This window comes from Temnothorax americanus, unplaced genomic scaffold (assembly GCF_048541705.1).
Source record: "Temnothorax americanus isolate GAGA-0224 unplaced genomic scaffold, ASM4854170v1 Scaffold37, whole genome shotgun sequence".
Taxonomy (NCBI): Eukaryota; Metazoa; Arthropoda; class Insecta; order Hymenoptera; family Formicidae; genus Temnothorax; species Temnothorax americanus.
Window position 1 is genome coordinate 474,962 of NW_027509515.1, and position 19,904 is coordinate 494,865.

The window sequence follows — 19,904 nt, forward strand, 5'->3', positions numbered from 1 at the left end:
AAAAACTCATGTTAATATCTCTAGCAATGGCGGAGAAAAACACTTTAAATAGGACACCCTGTATATGTATATCACATAATATCGCGAGACAAGGATGTTCAAGGAAAAGCGTATATTTATAGGAGTCTCGAGATTCGATTTTCAAAATTTTCTTCGATCAGCATTTTATTTTCTAGGTCGATTATCAAAGATGTCACATTCACATCTATCGACGCGTCAACGAACAAGGAAAAGCTTACATTTTTAATTTACATCCACATTTTCCCTCGCATAAAACCTATGTCTCTTTTCGGAAAAAATGCTCTTATACATACGATGAAAATTTTTGTATATTCGGTACACCGCGTGTTGCAGTAGCCGTTTATTTTTTAGACGTATCATCACGCGTTACAATCTACACCTACCAATCGGGTACAACGCGCGTACCGATGATGACAATTTATAGCTCGACACATACCCGATGAATAAATAATTACAACTCGCAACGAAACGGTACATAATATAACTCTATCACTTTCGTAGACAAAATAAGTTACACGACACAACTCTAGAGTCTAAAAAATTTAGACTTTTACAACATAAAATTTATCATATCCGCCGATAAGACAATCGAATACGTACTTTGTTATAACACCGCGGACATTACGTTAATTTTTATATAAAATGGGTGATCTATATCAGACGCTCGTATTTGTATACATACGAAGTTAATATATATACACGTAGAAGATATTTAAATAAATATTCACGTTGCGAAAAAAGACGCGCTGGACTAGCGGAAATATCTCTTGTTGTGTGTACCTTCCTCAAAGTTCTCCAGACTCTACATAATAGTAAGATATTAATCTTGGATTAGAGATCTCTGATTAACAGCAAGACTAAAATAAAAAGGTAAAATTTTCTCAATACGATCTCAATACGGTAAAATATTCTTAATACGTAGATACCAAAAATAACAATCTCTTTGTTTTGGTACTTGACTCGTGCACATCATCTCCGGTGAGAGTTATCCCAGTTCAGTTTGTCGTCATAAGAATGCATTTCTTGACTTGAGAGCTTCAAGAAAACAAATCGCAGGTATTCTTACACTAGTTTCCATTGAAATTTGTAGTATAATCCGATCGCGTTACGTAGATTACAAGACATTTCTATATCTTACTATGTCCCTTTTTTCTCTTTCGAGGGCTGTATCTCATTCTGCTCGATTTCATTGTCCTCGCCAACGGAAGCGTAATCAGGAGGCTCTTTTTTATTATCTTTATTACAACTCGATTCTGGCTCTTCGACAATGTCTTGCTGTTGCTCTAGGAAATCGGTAGGTACAAACTCCATTTGGTCTTCGTTATCGTTTAAATCCGGCGGAGCTGGCAGTTCGCAAAAGTGCAGTCTCTCGTCTCCGTCGTTAACTTCCTCGCCACCTGGGTCGTCTTCTTCGTGCAAACTCATAAGTTTCTCAAAGTCCGAGGAAGCCGTGGCGTCTTCACTATTCTCCGGAAATATCTCCGTTGGGCTAAGAGGTATATCTAAAGGCTCCATCTTCACGGTCGCGCATGGCGACGTTGGGGTGACAGGCCGCTGCAGACGTATTTTGGTAAAAGGTCTTGGCTCTATGTGTTCGGACTGTTGTCGCTTTTGCGCACGCTTAGGACTAGAAGACATAGACACCCTCGAGGGTGATGCTTTATTCTCTTTGGACTCTGTGGTACTTCTAGGAATTACGTGTTGAGACGACAATGGCTTCGTTTGAGGTATAAGTAGCGGTGACTTTGTGTTCTATCGACGAAAAGAGTACAAGTAAATTTAAAAATTTCGTACGTTAACGAATCTAATTACAATGAACCCGTTATGATCAGACTTACTTGGGAGGGACTCGGACCAGCTAGTCCCTTCACTTGCAACGCTTCGGCGGCGTTCAACAGCTGCGGCAATTTATCGTGAGCGACATTGACTTCCCCGCGGTACATGAATTTAACCAACGCCTCCACCTCCCAGAACTTCAGGTCCTTCATTAGAATAATGGGGTGTTGGCATGGATTCTCCCGCAATAGGTCTGCCAGGTAGTCGCTGCAGGAAGATAAAATCATCTTGTGACACTTCAAGGATCGTCCTTCGCACGCCAAGGTCACGTCGACAAATTGCTCCGTGTCCAATAACGATGGGAAGCTATTTTGCATATTACTATGATAACTGTTCCACCTCAAGCAAACCTGAAACACGTGGAAAAGGACGAGCTCGATAAAGATCTGTATTGAATTATATTTTCTTCTTGCAATAGATGCAACGTTTGCAAAGGATGCTATATACTTACTTCTGTAGGTTGCTGATGCACGACGTTATGGGGTCCCTGATTAGTCTGTCGCGATGGCATTTTGATAGTCGTAGGTGCAACTTGCTTCACTTTCAACGGAATAGTTTTTAATACGAGGGTCTTTGGTTGCGTTGCTTGCTGTTGCTGCTGCGACTGCTGTTGCGGGGGCGCCGGTGCAATATTACGTATGTGAGGTCTCACTAAGGACTGCGTGGCGATCCTTATGGCTTTCGTACTTCCGTTTCCGTGTGATGTCGACTGTAGAACTATAGGAAAAAAAAATATGTCATTAGTGGCATATGTGAGTAGAAAGAATAGTTACAGAAAGGGTCGGGGCACGCGTAAATTAAACATTAATGGTAATTAAGAATTAAATTCTGATCATGAGCCTCTAACTTTATTATTGCTGATTGTCATTTATAATAATTAAATTTATTGCAATGCTCAGTGAAAAATACAATAGAGAGAATTTGAAATAAAGAGTGCGCGCAAATGGTGATGAGGCATTAACATATTGTTGTTACCAATTGTAAGCCTACCAATAGTTAGACGAATTCAAATCGTTTAATTAGAATTAAGTTGCAAAACTTGAAAATAAATTTAATTAAAATATTAATTCGTTTAATTAAAGGTTGTAAAATTCAAAGATCATATCTAAGATTATATTTTAATTAATAAACACATAACAGATGTAAAACTTGAAAAGAATTAATTTAATTAAAATATCAGTTAGTTTTTAAAGCTGTAAAATACATACAATTAACCCGGACAGTACGCATGTCCAAAAGACGAAAAGACGTCGTAAAGAAGTCTTTAAGATACTTATCTTTTAGACATCTTGCTGTCTGGGAATTTGACATTTACAATTCTATTTTAATTAATAGACGCAATCCCGAAATTGCAAATAAACGTCTAAATGCGATATTTACCGTGATAACGTCTACCGATCAGCCTGCCTCCGTGATGGACCCTGAGATGCCGGTGCAGGTTCGTGGTTCCGCACTGGCGCGGGTTCGCGCCGCCCCTGACGACGACTGCCCCGCAGATGCGGCACTGGGCGCGCAGCGGATCGTTAGTACACAGGTCGAAATGCGCCCAGACAGCGCTGGGGTTCGCCATGGCACGTAAACTGCGCGCGTGGGAGCGCACTCGGTGCGTGACGCTCGCGTACCGGCCGGACGACGACGACGAGGACGACGACGTCGGTGGCGGCAACAACGCCGCCGTCGGCGGCGGCGGCGGCGTCGCCGACGCAGGCGGCATGCTCGACTCGCCGAGATAGCAGTCCTCCTCGTCCTCCGGCTCCTGCTTCATCGCCAGGCTCCCCCGAATGTCCGCTGTGGAGGTCGCCGTCACGACTGTTATACGCTTTACGCTCTTCCCCGACAGCTCGAAAATCGTCCCCGAACGAGCAGTCGGTCACCCGTCACCTGTCACCCGTCATAGACATTTTAAATCTTTTTAAAATGAACCAAGCTAATAATCGTCGCGCGGATGCCACGCCGTTCGCCGCTGTTTCCCGCCGACGAAGACCGTCATCGCGGCATCGCGCCTCCTTTATCGGATCTCCGTTTACGCAGGCACGGCTCTGCGCGAGTATATTCCTTATCGCCTAAACGACGATAATCGTCCCCGCGCTTTTTATAGGAATGCACCATTCTCCGCCGCGCGGCATTAAAATAGGCGTTGCACGTGCGCCGGGGTTCTCGATGGGAAACGTCGCCGCACGGAATTATTAACATTTTACATTATTATTAATCTCTATAAACGAAAGATCCGTCCGCTTAAATCTATTGGTCGTAACGCATAACCGATACAAATAAAATGTAGCGAACGATTATGTATTATAAATGTATAAATAATATGAATGTTTGAATCTTAAATGTTGAATATATGTTGGGTATTTATTAGAATACGGGCCTGAACGCGAATATATATGGATGAAATTATGTTGAATATATAATATTGAGTAAATGTTGAATAAATATTGAGAGTAAATTAGTAAATATTGAATAAATGTTTAATAAATGGTCACGTTCAGCAGAACGTTTATTTTGCAACTGTTGGACGTTTTCTGACCCCAGATTGGATTATTCTTCTACATCTAAAGAATAATCCAATCTGAGCTCAGAAAACTTCCAAAGGTTGCAAAATAAACGGTTCTGCTGCGGAACGTGGCCATTGTTGAGGAAAACTGATGCTCGAATGTTTAAATTTTCAATGACGTCAATTTCTTTCTCATCAGTTTTAAAATAACGCGAATGGAAAAACCAATAAATTGCATAATAAGACGAGGTACACTCGTGACTCGCTATCCCGTACAGCGACAGCATATACGTAGCGAAAGGGTTAAACGAGAGTTTAGTTACGTATCCGAAAACTGGAGCAAGGTTCGCCGTTACTCCCAGAACGTAGCAAAGATGTAATAGTTTCGCCCTCCCTTTCCTTCTCAAGACAAAAAATCGATGAATCTCTGTAACTTTGTCCGAATTGTTTGGACGCAAAATCGGTAAAATCAACAAGAGCATACGCGATATTCGTTCTATTCGTTATTCCGTTTGCGTCCGTGCGCAAAAAAATCCCGTAAATCACAAGAAGAAAAAAATCGAAAAAAGGGATGCACGTTTAAGCGTACCGTAAAAAGAGAATACAATAATAAAAGGATACAATAATAGCGAATACGATTTGCCTGTTCTACTCCACAGTTGCATTCTAAAGGCCACCGTATTCTTGAAGATATCCAAGCGAAAACGTAACGTAAAACCACTTTGACTGATAAAATATTGAATATATTTTCAAGGAAAATGTGATAATATTAACATTGAATATCTTACTAGATAACACGTATATTCTTGTAATTGAAACTTCAACATTTTCACGTCTTTATAACAAATAAAATAATTTTTCGTGAATTACATAATAAAATAATTTTATATATTTAATTGAATTTAAAATTAAATGTGATATTACTTTGACATTTAAATTTAATTCAAGATAAATTATTTAAATTTAATTTGAAAAGAATTATGTAACTAAAATTATTGTTATAAAAACTAAAATTAAAATTTTATAAAATTTTATAAGTTTTAATATTATATGTATAAAAAAATAATTTTATTATTTAATATATTAAACCTCACGCGCATTTTATAAAATTTTAATTTCAGTTTTTATAAAGATGTTTTCATAGTTACATAATTTTTTTAAATTAAATTTAAATAATAAAGTAATATTTTGTATTCATTTAAATTAAAATTTGAAGTTTATATACCTAGGGCACAATGTCCGCAACCTCTCGTATCATCAGATATCATTAAAACATCTTTTAGACGTCATATCATAAGTCGTCTTTGAGACATTTTTAAGACGTCTTACGTCCTCGATTTTGGACATTGTGCTGTCTGGATATGCGTTTTACAAAACTTTAACGTTTTTAAAATTGAACACAATCTTCCTTAAATTAAATTTAAATAAATTTTATATGCATAATTAAAATAGAATGGTTTTACAATTAATTAAATTTAACGATTTTTATATTTTTATAACAGCTTTATGTACAGTAGCCCTTAGGATGCATCGCTTGTACGGCTGCAGAGCAAAAGAGGCAACCGAATTCGCCACGAGGCTCGCTACGCCGCTGGGCTACTCCACGCCGTTCACGCGCCATCTTTCCCCATTCGTGTCCCTTTTTTTCCTCCCTTCGCGCGCGGCCGTCCCTTAGGCGCGCATATGCGCGAAAGGCCGGCATTCGGAGTATTCGGACGCGGAAATGTCCATGTAAATCTCTTTTTTTTCTTTTTCTCCCGATGCCTCGAGGATAATCGTCTGCACGTTGCCTCCTTCTCCTCCTCCTCCTCCCGTTCCCTCGCCCCACTTCTCTCTCCGCGTGGCGTTTCGCACCCATTCTCTCTCTCTCTCTCTCTCTCTCTCTCTCTCTCTCTCTCTCTCTCTCTCTCTCTCTCTCTCTCTCGCGTCACCCAGCGGCGTTTGCCGTTCGCGGAGGATCGGTGGTTATAAAACGGCGACTGTGACAAGTGCGCGCGACACACCGTACCGTGCCGCGCGGAAGCGGGGCTCGCTTTACTGTTTACTCCGGTTCGGAGTCAAGCCGTCAAGCCTCGTCGCGAGCGAGCGAGAGTGAAGAGCGAAAGCGAGAGCGCGACGTCACCGATCGTTCGAAATCGCCGACGATTCTCGATATCGTTCCGCGCGCGGCACACTGTATATACTCCCGATCGATTCGCGGAAACGCGCGCGCGACGCTTTATCGCGCCGATTCTCTCACCTCTCGAGAGTGTCTGTCCCTCCGGTTTTAGTCGCCGCGATAACCACGAAACCACGGCGTCGCTCCGCCGAGCGATCGGACGGGACGGGACGGGACACTTCTCGCGACGGACAACGATGACGGTTAGAACGAGACGATATCGTCGATAACCGTAGAGATCGACGGTCGCGTGTCCGCCCCGCGCCCGCGCGCCTATCCTCTCTCTCTCTCTCTCTCTCTCTCTCTCTCTCTCTCTCTCTCTCTCTCTCTCTCTCTCTCTCTCTCTCTCTCTCTCTCTCTCTCTCTCTCTCTCCCTCCCTCTCGCTCGTTCTCGTTCTCTGGCTCTTTATCTCTCTTTCTCTCTGTATCTCCACGCTCGTTCGACGTTCTCTTACACGATATACTTTATCCTCGTGAGATCACCAGGCGAAGATCGTCGGCTCACGCGCCACCCCTTCGATATTATCGCGCGCCGGGCGTGAAAGAAACTCAGGAAGATCGTTAGCGTCGGTAGCGGGGTCGCGAGACGCGAAACACGATATTGGGTGGTGGCCCCGTGGCTAACCGTGGCGCGCACGCTACCGCCGCACAGGAACGATTTTCCCCGAAGCCAAACCCGGGAGTGACTAAAATCGAAATCGGTGAACGAACAGGGGCGCGTCGGGGCGCGCATGTGCGGCGACGGCGTCGCCGGTTGTCGACGCATATTATCCGTGCCGCGTCTCCGGCTCCGGCTCCTCCGGCCCGTCCGCGCCGCAATCGCGTGCGCGCGCGTGCGTGCCGTCTCCCTCTCTCCCTTCTTCTCTCTCTCTCTCTCTCTCTCTCTTTCTCCTTCCCGCCGTCTATCTCCCAACTCTACACCACTCAGGATTACTAACCGACCTGACGATGTCCGACGCGACCGACGCCAACCCGAAACGCCGCCTACGACACACGTGAATTCCGATCGATCGGAGCATCCGGCATTGTCGACCGACTCTCGGCGCGCTCGGCTCGCACGCCGCTTCCCGGCCCCGGCCGCCTATCCCGCTTCCGTTTCCTCCCGCCGGCCGCCGGCGCTTCGCCGCAGCACGAGTTGGCAGTGTTGGCACGAGGCACGAGTGCGAGTGCAGCCGGCAGCCAGACTCCGGAGTGCCGGGAGTGCCCGGTGCCCGGCCGGCGCAGGCCGTCGGAATGTCGGAGTCGGAGTCGGAGTCGAGCAGAAGCAGAGTGAATTCTTCACGTAATCGAAAAGATATCGCGGAAGCGTCGAGAGAAAGAGAGAGAAACGAAGCGAGATTCGACTCGCCTCTCGCATTCGATCCTCGTATTTGTGACAAAAGACATGTGCGCGCGCGTGCAGAATGGAGGAGCCGCTCGGCGCCTCGTACGACGAGCAGAAACGTGACGGGAGACGGGAGCGTCGTATTTTTGGAACGTAAATCTCGAACGCGCGCGGCGAACATCGTGGGCGAACGTTCCCGCGTCTGTCTTCCGTAACTTTGCTCCTTTTTAATCGATTTGAGGAATAATGCGACACATACGATATGTGTCGTCGAGGCACACAAAGACTGTAAAATTCGTGAAAATGATTATTAACCGCGAGAGATCTCGCTGGAAAATGTCAATATTTATTTATCGCGTGTTACAACGCGGAATATAATTGTACGTTTTATCTCCATCAATTAACAAATTTATTCACGAGTTTTCGTATATCTCTATATGATTTTTTAGTGATTCTATAAAGTTTGATTCTTGCACTTTTATTCGTATTGCGTATTCGTTACTTATTTGTTTAAGTCATAAAAGTATTCTTAAGCCCATATCAGACTACGGATTGGGATTGAGATTGGATTGAAATTTAATCAATCAGAATAAAGAAAACTGATCTCAAGTTTAGTGAACTTTGCTTTGATTGATCAATTATAATCCAATCTCAATCCCAATCCGTAGTCTGATATGGGTTTTAGTGTGATTCTGCTGAAAAATGACATTCTTCCAAATATTCGTTATAGAGATGTGCGAACTATTCAAAGACGAATCGAATCGGGTGAGATGCGATTCGATTCAACTTCGAATTTCTATTATTCGAATTTGAAACTATTCGAAAATTTTGAATTTAAATAATTCGAATACAAATCATATATTGTGAATTTTATAAAATTATATTTCCCGTCAATAAGCAAAACAGTACGGTCATGTTAATATAAGTGCATTCACAACATTATTACAATCGCTCACTGAACGGCTAAGTAATAGTCAAATATGAGTAATTTTTTATATTGTACAGTATGAGTGTACTGATAATAAAATTGTATATTATTTTATTTTAATTTTTATGTAATGGATGTATGTAATTGGATAATGTTATTGAATACTACATCATAGAGTATTTGGTAATTATGCAAACATAGCCACTCCCGATTTCAATAATTTCGAGATATGTTTTATCAAGCTAAGTCATCACCCTAAGTAATCTTCAAAAGGTTTTAGCCGACGGTCATTGTTTGTTAAAAAGTTATTAACAAAAAAATAATTCGGTGAAATAATCCCAAATACTGCCAAATGAACATATCTAAAAGATTTTTTGGCGCAATTAAAAATTAACCGAGATAATACTAAAATAATAAATCTTAGACCTCTTATTTCCTTGTAAGCAGGAGGTGGGGTGGGAATGGTAGGATGGACTCGCTTCGTGTGGAAAGTTGAAAACCCAAAAAATTATTAACAAAAAAATTTAAGAAATAGAGAATTACGTTCTTCCCGGTGTTTATTGTCTATTGCGATAAATATTGCTACCAGCCTCACATGGATAAGACATCTCTGTTTCGGAAAATAGGAGGATCCAGTTCCGAATTCTGGCTGGAATATTTTTGCCATAAATTGTCTTGTAGATTTACAAGATGTTCGTTTAACGTTAGTAATGTTATACTGTATATCGATATAATAATACGAAATAAAATTTCTAGTTAATAACCAGAGTTCTAATTAATAATAAAATTGCTATTCGGTATAAGCAAGACTATGCCGTCTATACCCCTTTTAAAGCCGAATAAACTGTTTAATGTTTATTTCTAGGATAAAGATATCGAAACACTCATTCGTAATGATTCATCAATTTTAATGTAATTTGCATAATATATATAGCATAGTATAATATTAATTAAATTAATTATACATATTATAAATATTGTTTTTCTTGTATGCACTGTGTAACCGAGTAACAATACAGACGAGACTAGTAGAAGGTGACCTTTGTAGCACTACCCCTCTTTTACTCCTTGGCGCAGAATTAATATTATTTGTCGTTTTTCACTTTTACGTTGTTAACACGGAATATCTCCGTTACATTTATGTTTATCTATCTCCAAGTGTATGCTTTCATTCTCGAAGCACGACAACGTTTCATCGATCGTAAAACAGAAGGGGAAGCCCCGCTCCAATTCAATAAATTATTTTACTCAAAAAATAGTCGATACAAAGAGCTAATTAAATGTAAAAAGCATTAATGTATCATCGTCATCTCAAAGGCAAGGGCAGCAACGAATTGTCAGTTCGGCGATACGACTGTCGGGCGCAAATATTCGCATTCATATTTTCAGAAATGATGAAAGCGTACTTTCAAAAATATCTACGTGGCCAGATCTGTCGAAAGCAGATTTTGCGAAGTTACTGCTACAAGTTTTGTCGGCATAACGAGATCTATTAACAGAATACGATAGCAGATTGACTGCAAAAACTAAGCAGAAGCTGCCGTTTCTTAATCGTCTAAGTGATATATATTCCATTTCACTCAATTTCTGCTGGCAATCTGCTGTCAAATTGTGTCAGATTATAGTAAGGCTGTATGGTGGGACGCGAGTTTAATACGAACATCCGCCGCGATGTTCTGCTCGAATCTGCTGACAAATTGCTAGCAGTTTTATCTCCATTAATTAGTAATTTATCCACGAATCTTCATGTTGTGTGTATTTATACTTTATACATAGAAATTTTTGGCGACTCTAATTTGAACCTTGATGGTTTTGCATTTTTTATTCGTACCGCATGTCAGATCGATCAATCTTATTTCAGGAAAATTCAGTAAGTTGCCGATGCCTTCAAAATTCGTCAAACATTGATCCTGTGACAATAGGATGTGTAAGATACGTAGAGATATTTCATTAAAGTGGACTGTAACTGTAGCGCAACTTTTTTGAGAGACAAGTTATCGTAAGGATGTTGACTTCTCGTTGTTCCAGACAAGACGCGTTTATGGCTAAAAGATTTTCGCGTTTAGTGGCAGTTTTTAAAAAAGAAAAAGCTGTACATTTGTCGTCGCAACTTGTTGTCATATTCGTTCTAACTATCTTATTATATGGTGTCGTCTCTATGTGATCGGGTTTCTTGTACGTGTTATTTCTAAATAGTCGAACAATTTTCTCGCTTCTGTATGCGTGACCACAAGTCATACGTGCGGTCGTAGCAAAATATCTATCTAGGTATCTTACGTCACAGAGTAAAAAGGAAAAAGAATGTCAGATACCGACAATACAAAGGCACGACGACAATACGGCTCCTTGACGCGTCGTGTCGTGAGAACGGTGATTACTCACGAGCGTTTTTACCATACCGAAAACCGACTAGTTGGACTAAGAAACGAGCGATAGCAATGATCGAGCGCGTGCCGATGTAACTTGGCTCCTTTTATTTATTAGAAATTGACGTTGTGCAAAGTATACCAATGTACGATGACGCGAACAGAACAATCGTGACGATGCGCGTTTATTTTTATTCTAGCGTAATGGAACACGCAATGACGATTACATCGCTATATCGGAATTCGAAAAACGGCCAATTTTCGTGACGATCGCGACGGTTCACACGAGGGGCAACAAGGAATAACATCGGTAATGTAATAATAATTATTGTAATATATGCAAAGTGGTGGAGCGTACTTATATATTCACGGGGAGACAGTTCCATCATGGAATTCTTGTCTGATCGAATCAGTAACCGGCACTCTTTCGGGAATCAAGTATCTGTAACCGGCGTTGTTACTTGGCGTCGGTTATCAACATCGAAAAGGCCAATCGATGGGTATGTAGGTAGCGCTTTATCGTCGAGGAGGCTGAGCAACGAGGTCGAAGAACAAATCGCACCTTTAAATAGCGGCCGTTAGCTAACGGCCGCTTTGCGTTACGCTGATCGCGATCATCGACCGAGCCCGTTCTGAGCCGTCAAACAATCAAGCGGCATATGCGAAGTACGATGGACAGCAGCGAAAAGAAGGCTCCCCGCGCTGCGGAGCTGCGTAACAGCAGGATGCGTAGCATTATTATCAGTACCCCGAGTTGCACGGCCTTGTGAAGCCAGTATAATCTGTAAACAAATAAGCAAATTAGGATTCGAAAAGTAAGACGCGTAACCTTCTTCCATAAAATAAAATAGATAGAATATAAATAGAGAAAATTGGTTAATTATCGTTTTAAGTCAATCGTATTATTTCTGAGAATATTCACATAAATATTTATAGTAAAATAATATGAATAGATGATAGTAATAAAGAAACAAAAAATGCGTGTATTCAACATTAACATAGTCATTAAAAATAATTGTTTAAATAAATAGGATAAGAACGAAAAAAAAGAAATCACATAGAAAGAAAGAGATAAATTCTATAATATAAGTTCTCTAAATTCTAAAAATATAAATATAAGTTCTATAGTGAAAACATTGACAAATGTTGCAAATGATTGAAGAATCTTTCTTTAATATTCTGATTTCCAAACAGACACCAGGAAAGAGTTCTACAAAGGATTACCGCGCTGTAACAAAACGATTGCTGAAAAGCAAAAAATATGTCTTACTTTGTGATGTATGAACGAGCAGCTGGCAGTGTGTCCGGACTCTCTTTCAGGATAAACTGTCGTATTCCCAGAATGTAATGCTCCAAGTACGATGGCCAGTCGATTTGCCTAACATCGAACATGAATGTTTCTCGATCTTCCGGACTGAGTTGCTCACCCAGTCGTCGCACGTTGTCGTCTCTAAAATTCCACTGTTTCGTACTGAAGTACTCCAAACACTTGGCGGCTTTGGAAAGTTTCGTCTGCAGGCGGACCATTATAGGCCGCGAGCGCTTGAGCCGTGCGAGAGTGTCTAAGATATACGCAGGTAGTGTGTGCTGAAATGTCACGCACAATTTGTTTATCATGGCGGAGCTATGGCAACGACCGTCCGGATACCAGAGCACATTGTCCATCGGGTGTAGCCGGCAATATTTAAACGACAGGTCGACGAACTGCTTCCAAGTTATAGGATTTTGCTGGCCGGTGCAACAATTGTAGATCGGGATGGTGTCGGTGCGTTGCGTGGCGGTCCTCCATGCCGCGCAAATCATTAGGTTGATCACAATGTCGACGGGCACCAGATCCGCCACTTTGTCCTCGTGGCATAGCATAGTTCTGCAAGCAAGAGATCGCGATTTGTAAGAAAGATTTATTCGCACGAGAATAATGACTTACGAAGATTGTGAGCGATATTGAAGTAACAATACCGAGAGACGTCAAGTATTCATTCTAATTATATTATAATACCGATACTAGCGATCGCTAATTATGGCCGCCCGTTGTCATCTCACCTGAAGAAGCCTTTCCCAGCGGCGGCGATAATCCCCGTAGGGCCGTTGCAATTGTCCACCCAACCGGCGACCGGTTCTCTGTACGACGACAGCACGATCGATGGCCTGACAATCGCCACCGGTAAAGAACCCCTTTCCCGCTGGAGCATTCGCTCGGCCAGTGCTTTGGTAAATGTATATGTGTTTGGTCGACTGGCGATTAGATTTGGCGTGAGTTCCTCAAACATTTTGTCGTCCATCCATTCCGTCAGAGCGATCACCTGATCAGGTTCCCGTCCCACCGGATAAATCTCCTCGGCGACATCGGTCCGATCGCAATTACAATATGCCGTTGACACGTGAATAAACGCCTGCGATCAAACATTTGCATTTATCACATATAGCAGCTATAAATTGTTAAAAATACGAAATGCGTACGTCCATTCTTTTGCCTCGTGTCAATCGAACGTGCGCTTGTAATGACGATAATCCGTAAAAACGTTGACGAAGAAAATTCTAAGTAAAGTATACCTCAAAAAAGGAAAAAAAAAAGAACAAAAAAAAAAGACATAAGAGAAAAATAAATATCACTGTTTGATGATCAATAGCGTGCAGTGCCATCAAGTTGTACAAGTTCTCTGCTCCTTGATTGTCACATAAAAGAGATCGTACAATTTATCAGAGACAATTATCTGCGAATCGCGTGAGAATTTTCGCGGTTTATTATTTCGCGATATAAAATGCGTGTGCACAAAATGACAATAAAATGTTCATTTACTAATTTACTTGTTACAAAATATCTTTTGAAACTTCCGTGTAATATCACTTGACACTTTTTTTTCCTCTTACACTATACGTTTTATTCGCGCTAATCCGCGACTAATTTATGGTTGTCGTGAACAAACAAACAAATGGAATTGTTAAACGATAGACGGTGAGTGATTCACGATAGAATCGCGCGATACAATTAGAGTGCAGAGTACAAATACACTCGTATATAAGCCGGCTCTATTTACCTTTCGGAATTTGTTGACACAAATCGAATGTATTTAAGCAGAAACTTGGACAGACTAGTTGTCGATTAATTAAAAATCGATGTCGTACATCACGAGCAAATGAAACGAAGCGTTCAAAAGATTCTCGAGAGGATATGCCTCGAGGGTGTATCTTTCGAGATGAGGTAGAGATGTAAACCCTCCGTAGACAAAAGACACTGTAATCTTTCGTAAAGAGCACATTCGTAAAAAAAATGAGATTACTACAGACAAATTTGTCTTTGATTTACACGAATTCGATTTATGGCTGCAAGTCAATCCGGCTCGACGCGGCGGTTACATAGTTTAAATTGAGCAATTCGAAAAGAAAGAATCCCACTCTTACCTCCACATTGTGCATGCGGTTACATAATTGGACCAATCTTTTGGTGCCCAACATATTTATGGTAACCGAAAGCTTCAGAGCCTCGTCGAATTTTACGGTTGCCGCTGAATGAAAGACGATCGATACGGATCGTATTAACATATTTTGATCGTCCATCGAGATGCCCAACTCCGGTTCCGTAATATCGCCAGCCACGGGTATGATCTTGGTAAGCTCGCCAGGTGAATCCCGCCGTAGTTTCTCAAAAAGCTGCGAAAAGTACTATAACTTAAAATTTTTTGAAATAGCGATTGAAATAACAGGAGAAAGGTGATATTATTACCGGCCCGTTTAAAAGTTCCTGCAACCTCTCTTGTACATTCTGGGCCTTTTTAGGTCTCATTAGAAGGTAAATGTTTTTGAGGTCCGGACACGATCTCAGTAGCTTCTCGACAAGAACCTTGCCCATGAAACCTGTAGCTCCGGTTATGAAAATCGATCTGTCTCTGTAAAAATCCTTTACGGATGTATACTCACTGCCAGCCATCGTGGCCATATCAATTATTACGCGTCCTTTAAAAAAATATCAGGGATTAGAGAAAAAGACAAAAGTACTTAATAATATATAGTTATTCATTAATTTATCTATAATAATTATTGTGGCGAGTATCCTACCTGAATTATTTCGTTAAATCCTTGAATATTACTTTCAGGCAGAAAGTACTTTACACCTCCGTTTCCGCGATAAGAGTCGCCCACGTTTCTACATTTTTTACATAAAATCACGAATGTTAGATTATTTGGCATTGAAAATTCATTGCAATAGTGGATCTGTGAAGTTGGCACGACATTCTACGAATTTCAAAAAAATTATAAAAGTTCTGGTAGCACTTTTCATAGTTCTACAGTTCCTGATAAAAATTAAAAAGAGTTCCGCATTCCTTATATTAAAAAATCGAAATTGAAATAATGTCGTGCTAACTTCGCGAATCTAGCACGACACTTCTCCTCTAAATTACCAAAATTCGTTGAATATTATAATATTTCACAAGAGTTCCCGATAGTTCTAATCAAATTCCACACATATATACAATTTTAGATCGATATTCCACCAATTAACATTTTTAAACAATTATGATGTCCGCGCCCAGCGTGACGCTTAATGACAAGTGTCGTGCTGAAGATTTTCCGCGGTTTAACGATTATTTTGGACAGTTCTAAAAGAGTTCTGTTAGAATTAGTTGTAAAGAAAGTTCCGGTGATTAACAATTTTTAAACAATTTTAACAGTTACGTCCAGCACGACACTTAGTGAATATGTGTCGCGCTGATGATTTTCCGCAGTTCTGAAGGGAGTTCTCGGTAGTTCTAGCAGAGTTCTATGATTTAGAATTATTTTTACAAACAGTTCCGACTGTTTACTATTTTTAAAACAATTTTAACAGTTACGTCTAGCACGACGCTTAGTGAATATGTGTCGTGCTGATGATTTTCCGCAGTTCTGAAGAGAGTTCTCGGTAGTTTTAGCGGAGTTCTATGATTTAGAATTATTTTTACAAACAGTTCCGGTGATTAGCTATTTTTTTAAACAATTTTTGTAATCCACGCCCAGTACAACGCTTAATGACAAGTGTCGTGTTGAAGATTTTACGCAGTTTAACGATTATTTTTGACAATTCTAAAAGAGTTCTGTGCCTTAGAATTAGTTGTAAAGAAAGTTTCGGTAATTAACAATTTTTTAAACAATTTTTTGTGTCGTGCTGGACGTAACTGTTAAAATTGTTTAAAAAATTGTTAATCACCGGAACTTTCTTTACGACTAATTCTAAGGCACAGAACTCTTTTAGAACTGTCAAAAATAATCGTTAAACTGCGGAAAATCTTCAGCACGACACTTGTCATTAAGCATCACGCTGGGCGCGGACATCATAATTGTTTAAAAATGTTAATTGGTGGAATATTGATCTAAAATTGTATATATGTGTGGAATTTGATTAGAACTATCGGGAACTCTTGTGAAATATTATAATATTCAACGCATTTTGGTACTTTAGAGGTGAAGTGTCGTGCTAGATTCGCGAAGTTAGCACGACATTATTTCAATTTCAATTTTTTAATATAAGGAATACGGAACTCTTTTTAATTTTTATCAAGAACTGTAGAACTATGAAAAGTGCTACCAGAACTTTTATAATTTTTTTGAAATTCGTAGAATGTCGTGCCAACTTCACAGATCCTGCAATAATTACCTATCATTTTTTTGAAGATAAATGTATTTAAAATCTGATGTACGAATAGAATAATATATTAAAATATCGCAATAAAAATCTGATTTTACAAATACTCGCTATTTAACAAATATTCGCGTAAACCTCGTATAAAGATAAGTATATACACTGCTCAAAAAAATTAAAAGATCACTTTTCCGTAAATTTTTGCCGATTTTTAAACTGTAATTACTCAGCGAATAATTAACATAAAAGAAGTTCAAAAAAAGGTTTTACAGGGCAAACTCTCTACTATAAGGTGCTTTTGTTCAATTATCACTCAGGTTAATACGCAATGGTGTGGTCAGCTTTGAATAAGGACGTATTTAAGATATCTAAAATCTTGAAATTTGCAGTCTTCCACCGCCTAACAAAAAAATTGGTGAACATAATCATTAATACCATCTCAAAGTACGGACTTTGCCCTTTCAAATAAAAAAAAACTTTGTCCTACGCCGATTATTTAACGAGATATCGCAATTTAAAGTAAATCCTGTTTTTTTACGATTTTAGCACGATACTGCCGGCATTTTGCCGGTAACCTGATGTGCACCACGGGGAGGTTGAAGTTTTTTAAATCAAAGAGAAAATAAAATATTTAAAAAAGTATTACATATTTCTGGAAACATTGCGTTTAAATCTCTTAATGTTTCAACAACATTCCCTTACAACAAACATGTCTAATATTATCCATAAATAAATTTTGTATGTGTTTTTCTTTAATTTTAGAGTTGTACTTCGGTTACTGCTGTTCCTATCAGATATTGAACTTATCGATACCGATAATAATATTGAACTTATCGATACCGATAATCTAATTACGTCAGTGGATTGATATCTAATCACATTTACAAAGATAATATAAACATGAAAATTTTACTTTCTATTGTAACGGGTAAAAGCAGTTTAATAAAATTAACATCAGATATAATTGTAACGAAGTTTTACTGACTGTGAACGTAAGCCTGCTACATAAAAGTATACATATGCTGTATCTACTTACGTAAAGCACACGAAAAGTACTTAAACTTATACTTATCTTAAGTGCGCAGCTTTACGTATGTGCAAAACGACTTTTCGATGCTCCGTATATTCTCTCTTATAAAGTTCAAACTGAAAACGTGCGGCTTTATATATCTGTAAGAGGCTATCTCTGACTCTTTTGGCCCTTCTTTCCCTTCTGATTGAATGTCCAGAAAGGGAAAAATATTTAAAAAAATACTCAGAATGCTACGAAAAATTGCGCATTTAAAGGATTAAAAGTGTTATACTTATTTTAAAAGTACACTTAATGTTATTTTGAAAAATTCTTGAAATGCCACTAATTCTGATATACAAGGAATAAATAATCTCTTTTTAACATAACTCACATATCAATAAGGTACCTGACTTAATATCACTAAATCAATCATTCGAATATTTACTTATCTAATCATTGTTATACTTTTCTTATCTCGGTATCAATTATCAATACATTTAATATATTTAATATAGAAACGCCAGTAACCGAAACAGAATATTAAAATAACCAAAATAAAATATACAAATCATTGCTGAATAGCATTTTTCATTAAAATTAAAAATCTGACTAAACATTTATGAAAAAGACATAAAAGTTTTGCCAAAAATTTTTTTTATACATCTCACCGTTTCGACGGTATAATTGCTTAAAATCTAGTGTAAGCGTTACCTTTGAAGAGTTATTATACTCCTTAAACCTCAAACGGGCAAAAAATATATGTGTCTCAGATTTTTAAGAACATGTTTCAAAAGAGATCAAATCGGTTCCAGACAGATATAACACGCCTCTTGACTCTCTTGTTAGAATAATAATAAGAATCGATCTTTTTGAAGAGAATGCTTCATCTCCTTGCAAAAAAGCAGTTATGAAAAAATATGACTTTTTTTACCTATAATACTTCACAGCACATCTAAAGCTTATAAAAATCGGTGCACTTAAATATTTTCTCTCACAAGAATAGGATTGGATAGATCTTGCGAGAGGGTAAAATAAAGGACGAAATTAATTAGTGTAAGAAAGAATAACGTAACATATTCAATAATTTATTTCAAAGATTCTAAATTCAACATTTAAAGGATAAAATGAGGAATTAATAAAACTTAAACTCAATATATAGCGCGTAATTATAAGGGAAAGCTTGTTTCCTTATGTTCTCACATGTTTTTATTTTCGAAAAAAAAATAGAGTTTCTAATTTACACGTTTCTAATTTATTGCGCTGAAGATGACCACAAAAAATGGTCGAAACGTTCGCGAATTTTTTATGTATTGACGATAAGAAATATATATAACTTGCGCCCTATTTACCGCCCCGGCTCTTACTGCCTCTTTACCTTTAATCGATTCGAAAAAGAAGTTTTTAAGAATTATTATAATCTCGCAAGTCGACCGATTGTATCTGACATGTCCTCTCTCAGTTTTATTCCCCACGATCTAGAACGGCCAGGATATCAGATCGCGTAAGAAAGGAGAATCTTAGAATGCGCGGAATAGAAGCGGCGAAACACTCTGAAGCATTTTACTTATAAATTAACGTACTTTACCTGTTCTATTCGGAGTGACTTGGCCGATTCTTCTCTGGTGATCGTTTCTATTTATCCGACTCTTGTGAAAAAACGACGGAGCGGCGAGGACGACCCTCAAAGAAAGGGATGCGGCACCTGCGAACGGTGCGACGTCTCTTTTTCGCACACGTATACGTTGTACCGTGATAGTTCAAGCGGCTTGCGATCAGATCCAACATCCGTCGAATTCATGTCGCGTCCCTTGCAGGTAAGGACTCGTTTCTGTGTACAGAAAATAAGCGAGATCTTTTTCTGATTGTGAGATTCTGGAATTGTAGGGTAAACTCGGGTAAGATGGCCATACAGAAAAGATGGCCAACCTATGTTTTCTTTCAATCTAGCTCGCCATGAAACATCGAATGAACATGGGTTGGCCATCTTTCCTGTATGGCCATCTTACCCGAGTTTACCCTATATGCGCACGCATTGGTTAATGCAATTATGTGTGTCTTTTGTACGTAATTAAGGTAGTCGTCTCGTCAGGGCATGTATTAGATAAAGTTTTCAATTTCGGATTTTATATCAAATTATATGATCAGCTT

At 39.3% G+C, this 19,904-nt stretch overlaps 2 protein-coding genes across 8 annotated transcripts in view; both read right to left on the reverse strand.

Moving 5' to 3' along the window:
• Window positions 1-133: 133 nt before the first annotated feature.
• Window positions 134-7,533, reverse strand: LOC143901882 (uncharacterized). Of its 5 annotated transcripts, none has more exons than XM_077414513.1 (5): window positions 7,451-7,533; window positions 3,238-3,738; window positions 2,309-2,574; window positions 1,860-2,207; window positions 134-1,773 (listed from the first exon to the last, which is right to left on the reverse strand). In XM_077414513.1, the coding sequence occupies exons 2-5, from the start codon at window positions 3,620-3,622 to the stop codon at window positions 1,159-1,161; spliced, it is 1,614 nt and encodes a 537-aa protein (XP_077270639.1). In that variant the 5' UTR covers window positions 3,623-3,738; window positions 7,451-7,533; the 3' UTR covers window positions 134-1,158. The 5 variants fall into 5 exon arrangements, with proteins under 5 accessions (XP_077270639.1, XP_077270640.1, XP_077270636.1 ...); XM_077414514.1 differs by having other exon boundaries at window positions 7,455-7,473; XM_077414510.1 differs by lacking the exon at window positions 7,451-7,533 and adding an exon at window positions 6,968-7,364.
• Window positions 7,534-9,655: 2,122 nt separating this feature from the next.
• The window catches only part of LOC143901883 (putative fatty acyl-CoA reductase CG5065), a 33,597-nt gene continuing 23,348 nt past the window's right edge, over window positions 9,656-19,904 (reverse strand). For all 3 annotated transcript variants that reach the window (XM_077414515.1, XM_077414517.1, XM_077414516.1), the window contains exons 2-8: window positions 19,342-19,584; window positions 15,187-15,274; window positions 14,855-15,084; window positions 14,533-14,781; window positions 13,174-13,523; window positions 12,401-12,997; window positions 9,656-11,912 (exon numbers count right to left, since the gene is read on the reverse strand). In XM_077414515.1, coding sequence (XP_077270641.1) covers window positions 11,771-11,912; window positions 12,401-12,997; window positions 13,174-13,523; window positions 14,533-14,781; window positions 14,855-15,067 — 1,551 coding nt within the window. In that variant the 5' untranslated portion in view covers window positions 15,068-15,084; window positions 15,187-15,274; window positions 19,342-19,584 and the 3' untranslated portion in view covers window positions 9,656-11,770. The remainder of the gene's footprint in view (window positions 11,913-12,400; window positions 12,998-13,173; window positions 13,524-14,532; window positions 14,782-14,854; window positions 15,085-15,186; window positions 15,275-19,341; window positions 19,585-19,904) is intronic.